At 43.5% G+C, this 20,533-nt stretch overlaps 1 protein-coding gene across 1 annotated transcript; it reads right to left on the bottom strand.

Moving 5' to 3' along the window:
- Window positions 1-2,252: 2,252 nt before the first annotated feature.
- LOC145422698 (uncharacterized) lies at window positions 2,253-14,511 on the bottom strand. Its single transcript, XM_080294355.1, has 4 exons — window positions 12,415-14,511; window positions 7,183-7,325; window positions 6,866-6,965; window positions 2,253-5,127 (listed from the first exon to the last, which is right to left on the bottom strand). Exon 1 carries the CDS (start codon window positions 14,389-14,391, stop codon window positions 13,777-13,779), a length of 615 nt encoding a protein of 204 aa, XP_080150481.1. The 5' UTR covers window positions 14,392-14,511; the 3' UTR covers window positions 2,253-5,127; window positions 6,866-6,965; window positions 7,183-7,325; window positions 12,415-13,776.
- Window positions 14,512-20,533: the final 6,022 nt, after the last annotated feature.

The raw sequence follows: 20,533 nt of genomic DNA, 5'->3' as shown, positions 1-20,533 counted from the left end.
AGAAATCAGGACTGACGAGACAAGCGAAGCAGGACACATTCACATAAGACACGGACCATCAAAGTAAAACAGGAAGTATCATACAGAGACGCACACTTGACACAGTGGAGACAGCAACTAAGAGACAGAGACATAAACCATAAGGCAGAGGACTCTAAGAACCGAGAGACACAGAGGGGAACTCAAACATGCAGACACAGACTACACAGAACAGAGGGGACACAGAGAAACATGAAGGGCAAGGGATCGAAACTAGAAACCATAGAATAACTCACACAAGTACAATATTACAAACATCACAAGGAACTAAAAACGTTGGGTCAGGGGACCCAGGACCATGACAGTACCCCCCCTTAAGGGCTGGCTCCAGACAGCCCAAACACAGAAAAACAAAACCAAACAGAAAACGACCCAGGGCAGGCAGCGGGGGCCCAGGACGGAGGGCTCGGGACAGAAAACAAAAGAAGAGCACAGCAAACACCGGAGCCCAAGAAAACAGCCCAAACACAGTGCAGTTCAGGGGGCCGACCATGCGGACGGCAACGGCGGCGACGTGGAAACAGTTCAGGGGGCGGACATGAGGCCAACTGGCGCCGCACCAAGCACTGACTCTGCCCAGGCAATGCTAACATGGTGCAGTTCTTAGGGGGCTGTTTAAACTGCAGGGGTCCAGAATCAGCTGGGGACTGAGACCCAGCCTCTGGGGAAGCCCTGGAGTGGCAAACTGTGCCAACAGCGGCTAAACCATGAAAAGTGCCCTGAGTAGAAATTAAGGTACCTCCCTGCGTGGAGTGAATGAGCAAAACTGGCGACACAGGAGACTGAGCAGAGAGTGGGAGCTGAGCTACTGGAGACACGTGTGAGAGTGGGAGCTGAGCTACTGGAGACACGTGTGAGAGTGGGAGCTGAGCTACTGGAGACACGTGTGAGAGTGGGAGCTGAGCTACTGGAGACACGTGTGAGAGTGGGAGCTGAGCTACTGGAGACACGTGTGAGAGTGGGAGCTGAGCTACTGGAGACACGTGTGAGAGTGGGAGCTGAGCTACTGGAGACACGTGTGAGAGTGGGAGCTGAGCTACTGGAGACACGTGTGAGAGTGGGAGCTGAGCTACTGGAGACACGGGGACCTGAGCTACTAATGGTGGTGAAGTAGATAACTGCACGGGAGACTGAACTGAGGGCGTCTGCACTGGCACAGGGGACTGCACTGATGTCTGTTGCAACGGTGGTGGTGAGAGTGGAGTAGGCGGTGGAGTTGCTGACTTCACAGGAGAATGAACCAGAGGTGAGTGCACAGGAGACTGAGCTAGAGGTAGTAATGATAGTTGGGGGAAAAGTGGAACTGGTGATTGAGTGGATGACTGTGCTAAGGGAGGCTGCACTGGGGACACTGGAGACTGCACTGGGGACACTGGAGACTGCACTGGGGACACTGGAGACTGCACTGGGGAAAGCAGAGCTGCAGGAGGCTGCACTGGGGACACTGGAGACTGCGCTGGGGAAAGCTGAGCTGCAGGGAACTGCACTAGAGACTGCAGTGACGGTTGTGGTGAGAGTGGAGTTGGTGGTTGAGTAGACGACTGAGCTAAAGTCAACTGAGGAGGTAACTGAGTGGCAGACTGAACTGAGGGAGACTGAAGTGATGGTAGGGGTGAAAACGGAGCTTGTGGTGGAGTTAACGACTGTGCTAGCGGGGACACAGGAGACGGAGCTAGCGCTTCTGGCTGGGCAGCTAAGTGAAAAAACACAGCCCCGGAATAAACAGTCCCAGAGTCAGGAAACTCCTGATTGTCCCTTCCACTCACCACAGCTAGCAACTCAGAAGTCTCGGGGTCCGGCTGTGGCGGTGGGTGTCGGCGGTGGGAACGCCGTTTCTTTTTTGATGATGGCTCTGACGGGCCGAGCAGCTCCACGTCCGGCCCTTCAGGCAGGTGGGCAGTAGGAGCTGGGGGATGAAGGTGGAGCTCATTTAGGATTAAATCCTGTTCGAGTGGGTGGAGCGCACTGAATAGCCAAGGAAGACCAGAGATTAAACGCTGTAGTCTGGTTTCCACAGCACGGCGAAATTCCTTCCCCTCATGTTCGAGCCACAGATGCAGGAGTCTTTCCACGGAGTAGATTATGTCCAGACGCAGTTCTTCTGGTGGGTTGAGTGCTGCTGGGTCCATGTCTGGTCGCGTCGTACTGTCATGAATTGCTGTGCGGCAGGCAGGAGTTGGACCCAAAATGCAGGACTCACAGACTCGGGGAGGTAAACTCAAAACACAGCTTTATTTGCTGGCAGGGAAAAAACAGCCAAACTAAACTGGGAACAACAAACTAAGCACTCACAGAGAGACACAGGGAGATCCACACAGCATGAGGGACGACGCGACACCGACTCAGAGAAACTCAGGGTTTAAATACACTGGGAAGTAACGAGGGGAATGAGACACAGGAGGAGGGCACAGCTGGGAGAAATCAGGACTGACGAGACAAGCGAAGCAGGACACATTCACATAAGACACAGACCATCAAAGTAAAACAGGAAGTATCATACAGAGACGCACACTTGACACAGTGGAGACAGCAACTAAGAAACACAGAGACATAAACCATAAGGCAGAGGACTCTAAGAACCGAGAGACACAGAGGGGAACTCAAACATGCAGACACAGACTACACAGAACAGAGGGGACACAGAGAAACATGAAGGGCAAGGGATCGAAACTAGAAACCATAGAATAACTCACACAAGTACAATATTACAAACATCACAAGGAACTAAAAACGTTGGGTCAGGGGACCCAGGACCATGACAACATTAGAACAAGAAAAAAAAGCACTGTCAAAGAATATCTATATACATGAAATATTACAGTCCTGACGGGAAACATCTGCACCTGGTTTGGGAACAGCACCAAGCAGGACAAACAAGATCTGCAAAGAGTGGTGCGCTCGGCCGAACACATCATTCAATCAGAGCTTCCTGACCTGCTGTCCGTTTACACTAAGCGGTGCAAGACTAACGCCAGGGAGATTATGATGGACCTCTCCCATCCCAACAATGGACTCTTCTCAATGTTGAGGTCTGGGAAGCGCTTCCACTCCCTTAAGCCCAAAATAGAGAGAATGAGGAGGAGCTTCTTCCCCCAAGCTATTCGGGCCCTAAACCAGGTGTAGGACTGAACTCGCCCACACACATCACATCACTGTAATACTGGACGCTTTCACACGCATCTCCACACGCACTCTAGTTTTTCCTTTTGCACACTTCTTATGATTTATAATTAATTTTTATTAATAATTTCTTATGCAAACTGTTATTTGCACATCTTACTGTAAATTTCTGAGTTAAATCTGTAAATATTACTGTCAGTTCTGGTCGGGCATTGCACAGCAATAAGCATTTCACCTCATGTTATTCTGTGTTTGGTTGTGTGTGTGACAAATAAAATTTGAATTTGTGTAAACTGTGGCTCTACTGTTTACACATTTGTCTAACAAACAAGTTGCCACATTATTAACACTTTCTGTTGTAGCTAGTTATTAATATTATATAACCATTATCACTGTTTATAACTTGCACACTACCTCAATATTAATTAAGCAGTAATAAATTGCTTTTAACATATTATCCCCATATGTTCATTCTTTGTGTTAATTAGTTCACACTCTAGCATCTTTTCACATTTATTTAAGATTTCACAAAACAAGTATTTCAGATTAATTTTTTTTTAAATAAATAACTTTCATCATCAAAAATACACAAGGATATAACAAATACAAAAAAAATGACACATACAAATAATATAATTGTTACAGAAGAAGAACGTTATGGAAGTAAAAAATGAATTTTGGGTAACATGAAGCATTTTTTTTGTAGGCTCTATTTTTAAACTGACCTCACTCTGGCCAGAAAAATGAAGAAACACATTTTAGATAATACTAGATGTTTAAATTCTTACTCATATAAAGTAAGAATTTAAACATCGTGTTTTAGGTTCCAACAGCTCATTTCATCCAAATGACAGATGAAAATTTCCTTTTCACCAAAGATTCTGCCACTGTGGTTCTGAAGTATGAGAGTAAATAATCTGTCAGTTTAAACTATACTCATAAGCACCTTGTGCACATGAGTACAGTTTTATTAACCCTCATCCTATACAGAACGTTTGATATCATTGCAGCCAGGATATATTGTTCCAGACAGTATTCTTCCTGTTTTTAGTTCTATGAACAAATGATCTTTAAAAAGAAGTTTATGTTTATTTTTAGTCTTTTTGTCAGCTGCCTTTTTGATTTCCTTTGTCTTCAGGATTGAAAGGATCTAGTTCAGGAGAGGGAGTCAGTGAGAAGCCCACTGCAGCTGACCTGGTTTGTCCTTATGAATGAGGTGCTAGGAGAGAGCTCTTCAACTAGGCCTCCTGTCCTAATTGTTTCTATCCCCAAGGACACTGCACGGCCAAAAGGTCAGCCGGTTCTCCTTTTGTCTTTTGCCTGGCTACAAATATCATAGCTGAGCCAGTTTTTTTTATATTTTTAATCTTTCTATACAACAGAACACTTTAGCAGGGATGTGGAGGTGCACCTTTGTACTCCCCCTATGGAAAGGTGGTGGTTCTTCCATGACTAATAACTACTGGCCAATTTCCAAACTTTGTGTCGTACCTAAGGTTCTTGAAAGGCTGGTAAATAATCAACTTAAAAATTATCTGTATTAAAATAGTATTTTATCTCCTTTCCAATCTGGTTTTAGAAAACTGCACAGTACTGTAACTGCCTCCCTAAAAGTTCTCAGTGAAGCCCTGGACGCAAAGATCTACTCTGCAGCTCTTTTTATATGATCCATCAAAAGCGTTTGACACTGTTGACCATGGCACTTTATGCCAACGATTACTGGAAATAGGCCTTTCAAACCAGGCAGTTGGCTGTTTCTCTAATTATCTGTCAGGTTTCTGAAAGTGTGCTTATTTACAGTAATTCAAGATAAACGGTGCAAATTAATCACAGTGAGTGATCTCTCCTTGTGATGATTCCCAGCTCCCGTGCAGTGACTTCTCACCATGGTCCGTGGTGACAAAACAACTTACAGCTGTGTCTATGTAAAATGGTGCGCAGCTCCTTCCACACGTTTCTGTAATTCACCTGGAAACAATAAGACACTGCAGTAAGTACTCTTATCACAACGACTTTCACCTGACGAGCTGGAGTACTGACTGTGTACAACAACGATCCAGCATCGTCTGTAGCTCAGCTACTCTGTTTGATAGTGATCCCTTGCCAAGGCTAAACAGCATCAGGCGAGTGTGATTACTACACGGGTGTGGCTGGCTCCAAGGCAAGAAAACTATCCAGGCCTAGTGTTGCACCAAAACGTGAACATCGCCATACACACACAAACTTGCACAGAGGAAAGTAGACAACACAAATCCAAATACATGGCAGCTCGACTGGCAAGGACTGGCGGACCACGACATTATCTTTCGTACTGTAAGCAGTGCGTACAGCTCAGTGGTCTCTCTTCCAGTTTTTAAATGTCTCTAATGGAGTGCCACAGGGTTCTCTCCTGGGGCCTACTTTATTTACTATTTATGTCAATGGGGGAAATCAAGATGCATCTGTCCATTTTTATGCAGATGATACAATTATTTATTTTCGAGTTGGTTTTTAAACAAGAGCAAGCTTTTGACAGTATTCAGTCTCAATCTCAGTCAGCTTAGACTGGTTTTAAATGCAGAAAAATACAAACTCATGATGTTCTCAAAAGAAAAAGGGTGCCAGCAGTATTTCCTTCTCTAGTATCTGCTGCAGGCATTTCCATTGAAACTGTAGCCTCCTACAAATACCTAGGTGTTGTAATTTATGTCAATCTTTTCTTAAAGCCACAGATTGACTATCTGTGAAAGAAACTGAGGCTGAAGTTCGGGTTCATTTTCAGAAACAGATCATGTTTCTCACCACAAGTAAAAAAAATTTTTTTTACCCCTCCAGAATTACAGTGACATAATTTACATGAATACCTCTGCTCACTCTCTTTATCTGTTGGATTCTGTCATGGAGCATTAATATTTATAACTGGCTGTAGACCTTTAACACACTACTGTACTGTATATGCTCTGGTTGACTGGGCCTCTGGGCAGGATGTTTCATTGGTATCACTTTATCTATAAATCTATTTCTGGTTTACCTCCCTCATATTTATCAGAGTACATGTTACGCAAACATTTCTGTCATAGATTGCAGCCTCAGGACATCATTACATTCAGAGCTTGAGAAGAAGCCATTCTCCTTTTCTGTCCCGTCTTCATGAAATACATTGCAGAAGGATTTGAAGCTCGCTCAAATGATTTCACTTGCAGATTTCAAAAGACGTACAAATGATTTTGTGAAATCATCACTGGGAACTTGTTTTTGTCTGTGTACACAAGACAAATTGAGCTATTTTATTGTATCTGTTATTTTTGTAGTTTTAATATGTTTGTCTGGAAAAAATCTCTCTTTTAAAGAAGACACTGAGCTGCAATGGGACTGCTTGTATAAATAAAGGTTTAAAAAAAAACCAGCAGGGAAAGCATGGATAGATTATTTTCAACACAGATTAAGCTGTGTTCTTATAAACTAATTTAAAATTAAATTAAATTAAAAGTTCAAGAAGTTATTTTAACTTCTAACTGATGTTTAATGAATAAACAGATTTACACAAATGGTATTTTGCATCAGTGTGTTTATTTACAGTATTTGTTTATTGCTTATTATTTGCTAAGTAATCTGTTAGCTAACTAGAAACATTTTTAATGGCTGATTGCTGAATGAGAAGGAAATGGAATTCTAACAAAAAAAATCCCAAGAATAAAAAGCTTTGAATTTTAATAGAATAGCAAACCTGATATTTGCCCTAACAGGAAGTCTGGTTTTGGTAAGCACAGGGTGGTCACACAGGGTGGGCTGCAGAGAGTGTTTGGGATGCTTCTTTCCATTGTCCACTGCCACATCACATAGATGGATTCAGAGAAGTGCAAAGATAAAAGATGGTGGATACAAAATATTACTACTATAATATAAAACAAGGAACTCTTCAACAAAAACAACAAAAAAAAGGTTAACAAAGCACTGTGAAAAAACAGGAATCCTAGATTTATATATTTTTTGCTTACCTGCCTGTTAATAGTAGTGACGGTGTGGTGGTTGGTCATTACTTACATCAGATACCAAGGTGTGGTGCATCTGTTTGCAGGAAGATGGCCTCGAACCTGGTCTTCATCATTCCAAAAGCATGCTGGATTCTAGAGTGTGTCCTGGAACGATGGCTGTTGAAGTGATGGGCTCCACTGCAGAGGTGTGGCCTGGTTAAGTTGAAGGTGGAGAACAACATAAACATTTTTTATTATTATGGTATGAGGTGGGTTATTTTAAAAAATCAACACATTTGAGACCTAAGAGGGTTAACCCCCCACCCCCCAAAAAATAAAAATAAATAAAAATTAAAAAGAAACAGAAAAATTAACAGAAAACAAGCAAACTTTCGGGCTACATTTTTACAGTTTTTTCCACTTCTCTGTACTTTGCAATTTCAGGGTTGCCAGTCAACAGAGGCTATTCTGATGTAAGGGCAGTGACTGGTCGTGACAGAGCTGAAGGCTAGACAGCCTGCTGCTGTGGGTCATTTCATTTCATTTTTTATTTTGTTTCACACATGATACAGCAGTAGTTCATTTCCTACACACAACCTTCCTTTCAATTAAAGTAACACTGTTTCCATGCATGAAAAGGAGCAGGAAGAAGAATAAATTTATAGCTCGAGAGTATGAAGGAAAGTTCCTGAATGATTGAGTAAATTGATACCACTGACTGGCCCCCACGCGCGGCTGACCAAAATCCAATTGAACTCTTAATGAAACTTGAATTAAAAAGGAAATGGATATATTTTTAGTTTGTTACAGTGTCAGAAACGAGATGACTCTATGTTAGGGGGGTCCTATTCCTCTGCGGGGCAACCTGCATATGGCCAATAAAGCATTCATTCAATTCAATTCAATTCAACCTCCTATGAACTCTTTCATGGCATGCATTTTTAATTTCGCTTTGATATTTGGGCTGATTGGGACCCGATGAATGTAAAAACTAAGACACTTTACCAGATTCTTGTTTCTTTTTCTTTTTTTTTTTTTGCCTGTCCCGTTTGGCTCTTTTGCCATCAGAATTATTGTCTAAAGGCAAAGAAAGATACCCAACGGATTTACTTTACCAAATTGACCATCCCAGCCTTGCCATAATGGTCCATTTGATTCACCTTTTATTGTTTATTTTATTTTCACTTGCTGAATACGGGACAGACTTGACTGGAGGAAAGAAGGGGAGAAAGAAAGAGGGAAAGAGAAACAGCTGAGAAGAGGGATGGGGGAGAAGGGCAAAAAGCAAAAACCAACAGAATAAGCAGGGGGGAAAAAAATGCATATATCGATCACCTGGATCACCTGTTGAAAAAGAAAAAAGAAAACAAGCAGAAGAGAGCAAGAGTAATAGAATAAACAACATCACAATGATATATGGGAATATGACAGTAAATACAAAATATTAAACATTATTGTGCAGCACGTAAGATCGACAGCACACAGTGTGCTTTGAGGTAGGAGCCAAAAAGGGTGTAGTTTGTGGGTGTGATCACCCGTGTGTACACCTGTGAGCATGGACGAGCTTGTTTTTTTAAAAGGTTCCTTCATGTAATGATCTGCTAGAGGGTATGGGGGGGCCACTGCCCCGTCCTCCAGGGCATGAAGCAGGTATGGAGGAGATCAAAACTCCAGACATCCAGAGGCCCCCAGAACACAAGAGACCAAGGAAGACCAACAGAGGGGCAGCCGCGCCACTGTCCCAGAAAGAGCTGAGGAGAGTCCCAGATGAGGGCTCACTCAGCAGCCGCGGAGCAGAAGCCAGGGGGAGTTGCAGTGACGCGCCCGTGAGCTCCACCGGCAGCCAGCTGTGCCTGAGTGACCGAGCCCCAGGCCGAGAGGCTGGGGGCACCCCACCTCCGAAGTGGCCCGAGCGAGCCCCAGGCTCCAGGCCCCGATAAGCGGCCGCCAAGGAGTGAGCCGGTGTGTACCTGGACGCCCATCCCCAGACACAAAGAACCACCAACGCACCGATGTCTGAGGGAGTCCGCCACTGGCAGGGGAAGTGGTGGTGGGGGGAGATAGACCTCCAAACCTTGGAGGGCCTGAGATGTCCCCAGAGAGGTGGCGTCTGATACCCAACCTGACATATAGACAAAGACATACAGGCATACACAGATACAAACATCCATTCCCACCCTCATGCTCTCATATGCACTTACTCCACACTCAACCAACGTGGAGACAGACATAAAGAGACGCTGTACGCACGATCACACTCCCCAAGCGTACTCTACGAACTGGGTCTAGGTACCCTTGCCCCTGGAGGGGGGAACTGCACCCAGACCCAGGTGGTGTTACCCTTTTCCCTGCGGTGGGGGGAGGCAGACCGCCCCGACTCCGCAGCAGCAGGGAGGCCCCACACTCCAGACCGCAGTCGGACGGCCAACTCCTCCTCCTAGCCCCCCCGCTCCAGCAGGCCGCAGAGAATGGGGGTGAGAGAAGACTCCAAACCTCCCTCCACCCGCTCATTGTAGTGTTGATGCATGTGTGTTCTAAGGTGCATTTAAAACCCAGGAGGGCATGGAGCTACCTGCCAGAGAGCAGCAGGTAGGCGCATAGCCCCTCCTGCTAGCCCTCAATGTCTATGTGTATTTAAAATTGAGAGGTGGGCAACGACGCCAAGGGTGAGGTGTACACACTGATGGTCTTTTGGAGTCCGTGTAGCGTGCCCACCCCCAAGATCCTATATGTATGTGTAATGAGAGTGTGAGTAATGTGAATGTCTAAGTTGTGGGATAAAATTGAGGCAGAGGCAGCCAGAAGGGGACAGAGGGGGAGGGGGGGTAGCCTCCTCTGCACCCTGGTGACATACCCCTACTCCAAGGCCCTGCATGTGTGGGTGGTTGTGGTGGAGCGGGAAGAGGGAGGCAGCTGAAGATGGGGAGGGAAGGAAGGGAGGGGCAAGTGACCCCTCCCTGGGGCCAGCTCCCCAGTTGAAGAGTCCCCCAGGTGGCTCGACGCACCGGCGGCACCCTGCTCCAGGGCTGAGCCCTCATGCACCCACCCGCCCACAACACCCGGCAACACACCAACCAGGACCCAAGCCCCCGAGGCCCGGCCAGGGCCCCAGCCCAGAGACGGAGCGCCCCCAGAACCTCACGCCCATCCCGGACCCACCCAGGGGCAGCCAGGCTACCAGGTCAGTAACCCACGTCCGTCAGCACAGACCCTCCCCTAGCCCCGCTGCACGCAGCCGCGAGGAAACAGTCACCTGAGAGCCAACAGAACCCCTAATCGGACATGACCGCTACCCCGGGTTGAGCCCCCCAAGGAAGATGCCTCCAGGGAACCCCCAGACGCCCTAAGCCTATCCCTACCCCCACACCAATCACAACAGTGAAGGCGGGACCAAACTAAGAACCCCCCACCCCCACTAGGTGATGGAGCTGATCAAAGAAGCCCAGAGCAATTGATCTGATGTGGTGGCAGAGGCTGTATCAAGACTAATGTAATCTAATAGATAATTTCTATATTGGTTAGAATTAAGATTATTTTTATTTTTCCAGTTCATGAGGACTGTTTTCTTGGCTATGCATAGGGCAGTGAAAACCATATGGGCTATATTATTTTCTGAAGTGACAATATCTAAGCTGCCCAACAAACACACTAAGGGGGAAGTTGGAATGTTACATTTCAGACACTTTGATAAGTCTTCACATATCTCGCGCCAAAACTTCTGAACTGGTGGACAGAACCAAAGAGCGTGGATATAATTGTCCAGTGAATTGGTTTGGCAGTGGGAGCAGGTGTTGGTAGACGTAAAGCCCATCTTGAACATCCGATGACCTGTATAGTGCACTCTATGTAATATTTTGTATTGAATTAATTGAAGACTGGGATTTCTAATTAGATGAAAGGTTTTTAAGCAAATCTGAGACCAGAAGTTTAGGTCTAAGTTAACTGATAAATCCGCTTCCCATTTTGCAATAGGAAGTGATATTGATTCATCTGTTTTAGAAAGCATTCTGTATATTTTGGATAGTAATTTGGGGGTTTTAAGAGTAAGAAATTGAACCACACTTGGTGGTGTTTGTAGTTCAACTTGACCCGGTCTAAATTTCTTTTTTACTATGGATTTAATTTGTTGATTCTTGTTTCTAAGAAAAATGAGAGCCATATATGAGGATATTTGTTTTAACATTTGATAAAACAGAAACAGTACAATGCCCTCATAAGTGGATAGCAGGCCCTTGTAGAGTAAAATACTGTATTTTGGTCTAGACCAGCGGTCCGCATCCCCCGGGCCTCCGAGTTGTTTGGTACCGGGCCGTGAGAGTTGAGGCTCAGGTGTGAAATGTATGGTTTTCAGGGTTTTTATCGGTTTTCAGCGTTATTCTGTTATCGTTTATATCGTTTTCTCGGTTTTCCTTGGTCTTTTCACGTGTGTTATGAATAAATTTTCTTTTTTTCGGTACCAGTACTAGTTTTATTTTGTTGTATTTATCCGCGACACCTTAAAGGCCGGTCCATGAAAATATTGTCGGGCATAAACCGGTCCGTGGCCCAAAAAAGGTTGGGGACCGCTGGTCTAGACAACCAAAAATGTGATGTACACATATGTGGTCGGCAGGTCCTAGGAGGTTAAAGACATGAACAGCGTTGTATTTAAAAAGTTCTGCATTTCTTCTTTACCGAAAGATAGATCAGGTGAGTGACTTGTGTCTGTGCAGCTGACAGACTAGCTCATAGTAGCTCATGTAATATTATCAGTATCAAATAAAACGATGTTAAAGATTTTGCTATTTCTTGTTCTACATAAATACTTCTTGTTTATAATGATTATAACAACCTTAGTGAAGTACAGTATTTAAATGACACAAACTTTCAAAAATGAGGATCAGTAATAAAAAACAGATTAAAAAACAAACAAACAGATTAATGAATTTCATATTTGTTGTATTTCTGTTCAGCTCCACAGTGAAAACTGAGGTGAAATAGAAATGATGCACCTTGAATTGATCAGGAGCAATAGCACTTTTTATGGTTGGAGCCTCTGTGCTTACTTGATACAGTTGTAGTAGTAGGTACAGCAGTAGTTAAGTAGAAACAACTTATGGAAGCAGAAAATTGGAATATCAATATATCGATAATATTATCGATGTAAAATATTAAAATGTAATATAATACCATTCCTAATCCAAATGAATGACCTTATTGATGTACAGGATATAAATCACACTAAGCTAAAGACTTTAAGCAGAATCAGTAGTGTTTAGAAATACATTTTTAAAAAGTTAAAATAAATAAATAAATGACTCACTGCTATGACTGAGGTCACCTCATTTTCTTTGTTCATGACATCCTCATATTCCTTACTTTCAAACTCCAGTTCTGTCCCTGGAAGCATTCTTGCTGAAAGGTTACAGTGTTACATATTTACTCTTACAGTACATAACGTGTTCAGTCAAGAGCAAGTGATGGCATTATTTGAAATGGCCATGTACTGAAGGGCACAGAGACGTCACAATTCAGTCCGTATGTTGAAGGAGCGCCCTCTCATGGCCAGAAGCTTCCAAAAACCCTTTTCTCTTTCTCTCTAACTGTAGTGGAAATGGCATCACAGTCTGAAATCAAATACAGCCACATTTTAGTTTTCTGGATTCATTCATAGTGAGAGCTGTACTTTATTTAAGTTCATGGATGTACAGTCCCTTTCTATGCAAAACAAGTGAATGAATATTTTAAAAACCAGTATGGCATACTGAGAAAGGATTAATAGTTTTGGCACTTTAGGAAACACGTTTATCCACTTTGAGTCTGAAAGACATACAAATATGAAACTGCAGATGGTCAGCTTAGCAAAAACACCAAGATAAGATAAGATAAGATAAGATAAGATAAGATAAGATAAGATAAGATAAGATAAGATAAGATAAGATAGGATACTTTTATTAGTCCCACAAGGGGAAATTTCATGTTAAGGCTGCCGACCTATTGCACGCAATGGCGGCGCCATCTTACCCTCCGATCATACATACATTATACAAAAACATCACATGGGGAAGACAGGTCAGAGAGGTATAACAATGGAAAAAGCACCACATGAGGAAAGATAAGGAGAAAAAAAAAACTCCCCCCAGACTGAGCTCCAACATGGAGATCAGTTTGAGAACAGAAAAAAAACACCTGCACATAGCACATGAAAAAACTCTTAATACACCAAAGAAACACATGACAAGCAACAGGGATGGGTAAAGGGTGAGAGACAGCCAGTGTAGACAGTACATCCGGGCCTGCAGCCAATGCGCTGGTCTCCTTGATCCACCGTCAGTATTGGAAGGGAATAAGCGTCGAAGGCGTTTGGAGGGGGAGGGGGGATGAGTGTACATCTGCATGTGTATATATGTCTGTGTGTGTGTGTGTGTGTGTGTGTGTGTGTGTGTGTGTGTGTGTGTATGTCCAGAGTTCAGCTGAGACAGTGTCCTTCGCCCTGCCAGGCTAAGTAAACAGTCTTCCAGCCAACCCGGGTGGCCTTGCATTGAATGGGAAGAACAGTCTAAACACAGTCCGTATCAGGGTGTTGTTGTTCAGCTCCAGCCTTGAGACCGCAGCTGGCGCCGAAGGGGAAATGATGGTGGTTTTTACTTTAGTGCGAACAACTCCTAAGAATTTCAAAGTTGTTCTAACAGTCTGACACTGGTCTGTCAATCTCCCGTTGGAGAGCCGTGAGCTTCTCCATGATGTTATCAACCTTGCGCTCCGTGATGTTGTCATTCTTGTGCTCAAAGAGCCGATTCTGAGAACTCACGACCACAGTGAGCTTCTCCAAAATGTGATCCAATTTTTGCTCAGAGGTGTTATTCTGAGCGAGCCCCTCCAAAATGTAATCCAGTTTGCGCTCAGAGGTCTTATTCTGAGTATTCACGGCAGCCGTAAGCATCTCCAACATCTTATCCGTGCTGCACTCAATGGCCCATTTTGAGCCCATCATTTCAATCCCAGCGTTCAGCCTTGTGGGGGTTTGAACAGCCGGTTCCGCTTTCTTAATTCTTCGATAAGCCGGGGCCAAGCCAGCTCCGATCAGCAAGAACCCTGTTATCATGGTTCCGAATAGGTAGATATCTTCAGCGTCTTTGATCGACAGTCCCACCAGGCACACGATCCTCCAATTCTGCCACCCGTCCATTGTGTATCCGGCAGGGAAAGTACCTCCAGGACACTCAGGCTCACCTGAGCCCAGACTTCTCGTTGAGAAAAGGGTGTCAATTGCATTCAGGGACCAGTTGATCAAATCCATAATTCCTCTTTTAGGTTTTAGAAAACAGACTGTGAGAGAGTGTTCCAGGGAAAAGTAATACAAAAAACACGAGACTAGACAAGGACACAAGAGGCTAAGCAGGGAAGCTAAGGGAGAGGAGGAGGAGGACCGCCTTCGTCAAGACCAAGAGCAGAAGGGCCGAGGAAACAGCTGGCTTCCCTCTGTCCAAAGGTATGAAAGCCAAAGTGTAAAAAATGTTGCTGTTTAAAAACTCAAAGAAAAATTTTTCACACTTGTGAGCTGAGGTCACTTGCTTCACCAGGCTCCAGCCTAAGCTAAGTTAGACACAATGTGCCTTGGCTCTAGCTAATGTATGAGTTACATCAATCTTAAAATCCTAATTCTGTGCTAGAAATACTAAGGAAAAATCACATCACGAAATATTATCACTACTGCATATACAGATTATTTTAGATCTTTCCCACAAAGACCCTGAAAATGTTATTTTTCTCAAATATTTGTTTCATTTATATGAAAAAAAAGTTTTTAAAATAAATGGACTAAGAAAACTAAGCAAAAATGAAAGTGGTTTAGCAGAGGAAACACATATGTATGTAGTGATGTATGAATCAAGGTAGAGATGTATGCATGGGAAGACAGGTGTATGGACATATACAGACTACTACAAGAAATTTACATCACTCTTTCCTTTAGTTTTCCAGCACTCGCCAAAGTAGTAGTGATGCTCATCACAGCTGACATGACAACCATGACAAACTCAGTTTGAATAGCTTTTGACTCCGCGACTATCACACACTAAAAGGACCTGTGAGGGTGAGATATGTAGCAACGAGTGAACTGGTACCTTCAGTTTTGGGGAATGTATGGGATTTCTGTTAGAGGAGAGAAAATATTAATGCAGATTCCAGGATGGTAGAGACATAGCAAAATAATTTTTGAGCTTCATGATTGTCTAAATTTCTACTTGAGTCTGAGTGATGGGGAGAGGCAGCAATGGGGAAGTGGTTTGCACAAAGTTACCTACAAGGGATAATGACAGTACGCGGCATGAAGGCTGATTGACCTGAAGAAGGCAGGCAGAAAGATGATTTAACGAGACCAGTGATGTCACAATCAGCTTGATAGCCTGGGAAAGTGGAATTGATGTAAAGCTTAGATTAGCCACAAACACCTGGGAAAAAGAGATGTATTAGAATTTAGCAGGTGGATTTCCAGAGGCTGTAAGGTTGTACAGGTGAAGAGCGGCCATGAACTTGAACGTGGAGTGGGGAAGAAACAAACTGAGTGAGTAGGTGAATAACTATGAGATAAGGAAATATCCATTGGATCCTAACTGTCACCATAACGGCAACTCCCCCCGATCAGAGTACAGAAATCCTGTACTTAAGTAGAAGAATAGAAACCTGTCATAAATAATACTGTGGTAAAAGCTAAAGTACTGATTAATTTCTTTATTCAAGTAAAGGAGAAAAAGTAAGATAAGATAAGATAAGATAAGATAAGATAAGATAGAACTTTATTAATCCCTCGGGTGGGTTCCTCTGGGAAATTCGATTTCCAAAAAAGCACAGCACCGACAGAAGTTACAGAGTTACAGAATATTATATATATATATATACACACACACACACACATACACACACATATATAAATACAGAGACAAATATAAATAAAATATACAAAGGGGATAAATAGAATAAATAGGAATAAAAATAAAAATACAAGTGAATTGCACATTTCAAGTATTGAGGTCTATTGCACTGTTGACTATTTACAAAAGTATTGCACAAAGGTATTGTACAGTGAGGTGAAGAGGCACTACAGCTTAGTTGTTCCCCCCGCCTTTGTCCTCCTGTTTCCCCTCCCTCTCCCCTCCAGAGAGGAGTTAAACAGTTTGATGGCGTGTGGGACAAAGGAGTTTTTAAGTCTGGGGCGCTGGAGCCTATCCCAGCTGTCATAGGGCGAGAGGCAGGGTACACCCTGGACAGGTCGCCAGTCTGTCGCAGGGCCAACACACAGGGACAGACAACCATTCGCACTCTCATTCACACCTAGTGGCAATTTGGATTATCCAATTAACCTATCCCCACAAGCTGCATGTCTTTGGACGGTGGGAGGAAGCCGGAGTACCCGGAGGGAACCCACGCAAACACGGGGAGAACATGCAAACTCCACACAGAAAGACCCCGGCCTGATGGTGGAATTGAACTCAGGACCTTCTTGCTGTGCGGCAACAGTGCTAACCACCGTACCACTGTGCTGCCCGTGCTGTTTTACTGCATAATACTGCTAATTGGTGATGCTTAGTTACCTTAATTTCAGTATTGAGAACAGGTACATTTGTCCACTTTAATTTTAACCAGCCAAGAGAGTGATTTGCCTTAAATACATATTGCTGTAAGATGCACTGTAGATGTATTAAAGCTTTCAATCCCTAATGAAGTACATGTAAAGAGATGGAACATTGAAGTGTGAATGCATTTATTTTTCTGCTTATGACTTAAAAGATGAACATATGCAACGTGTAAGATCACTGAGACTGAAAGCGAGTGATACACATGGATATTGTTACTGTTAATGAAACTTGAATAACAGATGCAGTTTGGAAGGTAAACCGAGTGCACTGTGCCTTTATTGTTCCTGAATTTCACTTGTATTTACATTAATTTCATCTTTGTTATAGTGACACCACTCCTGGGGCCTGTAACAAATACACCAAATATAATACTATCATATATATAATACAAAGCTTAACGTGTATGAATGCAGGAATAAACCCTTTCCAAGCTAGCATGAATGTAAAAAGTGTTTGCATAAAGTTAGTGGAATATTAACATGGTGATTAAATGACTAAAATATCTTAGAATAGCTTGTCCCATTTCACACACATTTACATGAGGCCTGATGATAGTTTTCCCACAAAATAACAGTTTATATGCTTTATTTTACTGCTGACATCAGAACAAACAAATCAGAAAAATTATAAAATGCTAAATATGTACTTATCCAGAGATGGTAATGCTAAATTAATGGAGTTCTAAATCAGCTAAATATAATCAGCAGGTAGCTAAAACCATCATTTACATGACTCTGACGTGAGTTAAGAACTTCGTCTCAGCTCATGTTCTCTGTTCGTGGTGTGCCCCGCCGCTGGTTCCAACACCCCACAACACTGATAAAGATAAGTGGAAGAGGATGGATGTATGTGAAAGAAAACCACATGGCTGCTGTGGAGATGTTGTGTTGCATTTTTGTTGTATATCAAGGTTCAAGGTTCAAGGTTCTTTATTTGTCACATGCATAGTTATACAAGTATAACACACAGTGAAATGTAGCCTGACACGCTCCTCGACATGTGTGCAAAAATTGGGGGGGGGGTGTAGAGGAAGAACATTATATATATATATATATATATATATATATATATATATACACACACATATAGTATATACACTGGGTGAATGTGCAGTAGTAGCAGCAAGCAGGTGAATTCTGTACATTAATATGAATAGACATCTGACTATTTTACAGGATAGACAATATAAACATATTTAAAATTAAAGGAATTGAAATGTACATTGTGCCTTGGTTTAGAGTGTCTCTCCACAGCGCCTGTATAGAAAATCCTGAGGATCTTTGGAGAGACCCTGAACTTCCTCAGTTGTCGTAGGTGATACAGGCGCTGCCTAGCCTTTTTGGTCTGGACCTGAATGTGGGCAGCCCATGTCAGGTCTGAGGAGATGTGGACACCAAGATACTTGAAGGACTGCAACCTCTCCACTGGAGCTCCATTGATGATAATGGGCTTATAGTCTCTGTGCTGACCCCTTCTGAAGTCCACCACCAGCTCCTTGGTCTTGCTGACGTTCAGCTGGAGGTGGTTGTCCTGGCACCACAATGCCAGATTCTTCACTTCATCCATGTAGGCCGCTTCATCGTTGTTGGAGATGGCACCCAACACCACTGTGTCGTCAGCAAACTTCACAATGGTGTTGGAGCCATGGGTGGCCACACAGTCTGAAGTGTAGAGGGAGTAGAGCAGTGGCGAGAGGACACATCCCTGAGGTGCTCCTGTGTTGATGGTGATGCTGTTGGAGAAGCACCTGCCCACCCTCACCACCTGAGTTCTGCCAGTGAGGAAGTCCAACACCCATGCACACAGACGGCTGTTAAGTCCCAGATCCCTCAGCTTTGTGAACAGTCTGCAGGGCACTATTGTGTTAAACGCTGAACTGTAATCAACAAACAGCATTCGCACATAGTTACCCTGTTTCTTGTCCACGTGGCTGAGAGTGGTGTGTAGGACGTGGGCGATGGCATCCTCTGTGGATCTGTTGGATCTTGTCTGAGGTTCGCTTTGTTAAAGTCTCCTGCTACAATGAGGGCTGCGCCCGGGTCCTTGTTTTGAAGCGAGCTCAGCACATCATGTAATTTGGACAAAGTCATACCTGTGTCCGCTTGGGGTGGGATGTAGACCGCCGTGGCGATGACTGAGGTGAACTCACGGGGCAGATAGAAAGGGCGGCACTTAATGCTCAGGAACTCCAGATGTGACGAGCAGCCGCTGGAGAGAGTAGAAATGCTCCTGGCATCACACCACTTTCTGTTTATCATGAAACACACTCCCCCACCTTTGGTTTTGTTCGACTCTGCCGTTCTGTCCGCGTGGAGCACAAAGAATGAATCCGACGGAGTTACGGCCTGGTGGGGGGTCAGCCATGTCTCCGTGAAGCACAGAATGTTGCAGTCCCTCATGTCACGTTGGAAGGTGACCCTTGCTCTTAGGTCATCGAGCTTGTTCTCCATGGATTGTACATTGGCCAGTAGGATACTGGGCAGTGGTGCGCGATGCGCCTGCTGTCTCAGTCTGTTCCTAATACCAACGCGTTTTCCCCGGCGCTTCTTTGTTCTGTCCCTCGGATGAGAGGCCCGTCCTTTGTTGTTCTCCGCGCCGCGTAGAATCTCTGGCGGCCAGGAAGGGTCAGGTTTAAAAGTGTCCAAGATTAGATGTGCAACCTTGGCACCGATAAATAAGTAAAAAACAAGAAAAGTGGATAGTCGGAGCGGAGCGGTCAGGAAGGCGTCTGGACGTGGCCGCGCCATCTTGGTTATATAGCAGTGATTCCCATAGTGTACCCAGGTGGGCCACAATAGTAACAGAATTTCTGGTTGAAATTACTCACAAGCGTGTACAAAGTGAATTAAATAGGACAATATTACTGATTACCCTGACCTAAATTAACTACTCTTGAATTGAAGTTTCCCAGTGGCAGTTTACAGCCAACGGTCTTTATTGTTGATCTTTTTGAATACAACTTTCAAAATAAATAAGATTGGGTTAAATTTTGCTGGGCCCCAGAGATATCAAAAGCACAAACATGCTTTAAGTGGAAGAACAAAGACCTGTGTTAAAAACAGTGCAGTAAGTTGCAGTATTGTATCAACTACTTTACTTAATTGAAAGTGAAAAAATGCAGGCTTCTATCATATATTTTATGCAAAGGTATCTACACCTTGTGCCATCCTAACATAATAATGAAGAGTTCGTCCTGCACTAAACTACCGTGTTGGAATAACACAAAGCTAGTATATATTTATTTTACAGGATGTTTTCGCAATATAAAATACATTTAATGTATTTATTAATTTATCAAAACAAATCATATATGGATCCAATATATGAAAAAAATGATGATGATACATGTAAGCTTCACATTTGCACTTTATCAAGTGTTGCTTACCTTTGAAACTTACATCTCTATCCTTCCTTCTTACATCGTTCTCCATCCCTGTATAAAATTAGCTCTAATCCTGCTCCAACTGGAAAATACAGCAGCAAGACATTTAGCTAGCAGAAACACTGTGTGTGAAACTACACACAAAAATGTGTGTGTACTGATGTTTGTTGAGCTAATAGAAACATGTTACACTCTCCATCCTCACTCCTTTCCCGTAACACTAGATGCTGAATTACTGTGACTACAGCTTACAGGCATGTGCACTCACTCTGGCTCACTTTAACCCCGAGTGTAACACTATAAATTATTCCACTGATACCACCTAAAGTAATGAGCCTGAGTTGAAAGTACAGATATCTGTGTAAAAATGTAGGGAGTAAAAGTTAAAGGTTGTCAGACAAATAAATAATCAAGCAAAGTAT

The sequence above is a fragment of the Astatotilapia calliptera genome, chromosome 20 (genome assembly GCF_964374335.1).
Source record: "Astatotilapia calliptera chromosome 20, fAstCal68.1, whole genome shotgun sequence".
Taxonomy (NCBI): domain Eukaryota; kingdom Metazoa; phylum Chordata; class Actinopteri; order Cichliformes; family Cichlidae; genus Astatotilapia; species Astatotilapia calliptera.
This window is presented reverse-complemented; position numbering and strand designations above follow the sequence as displayed.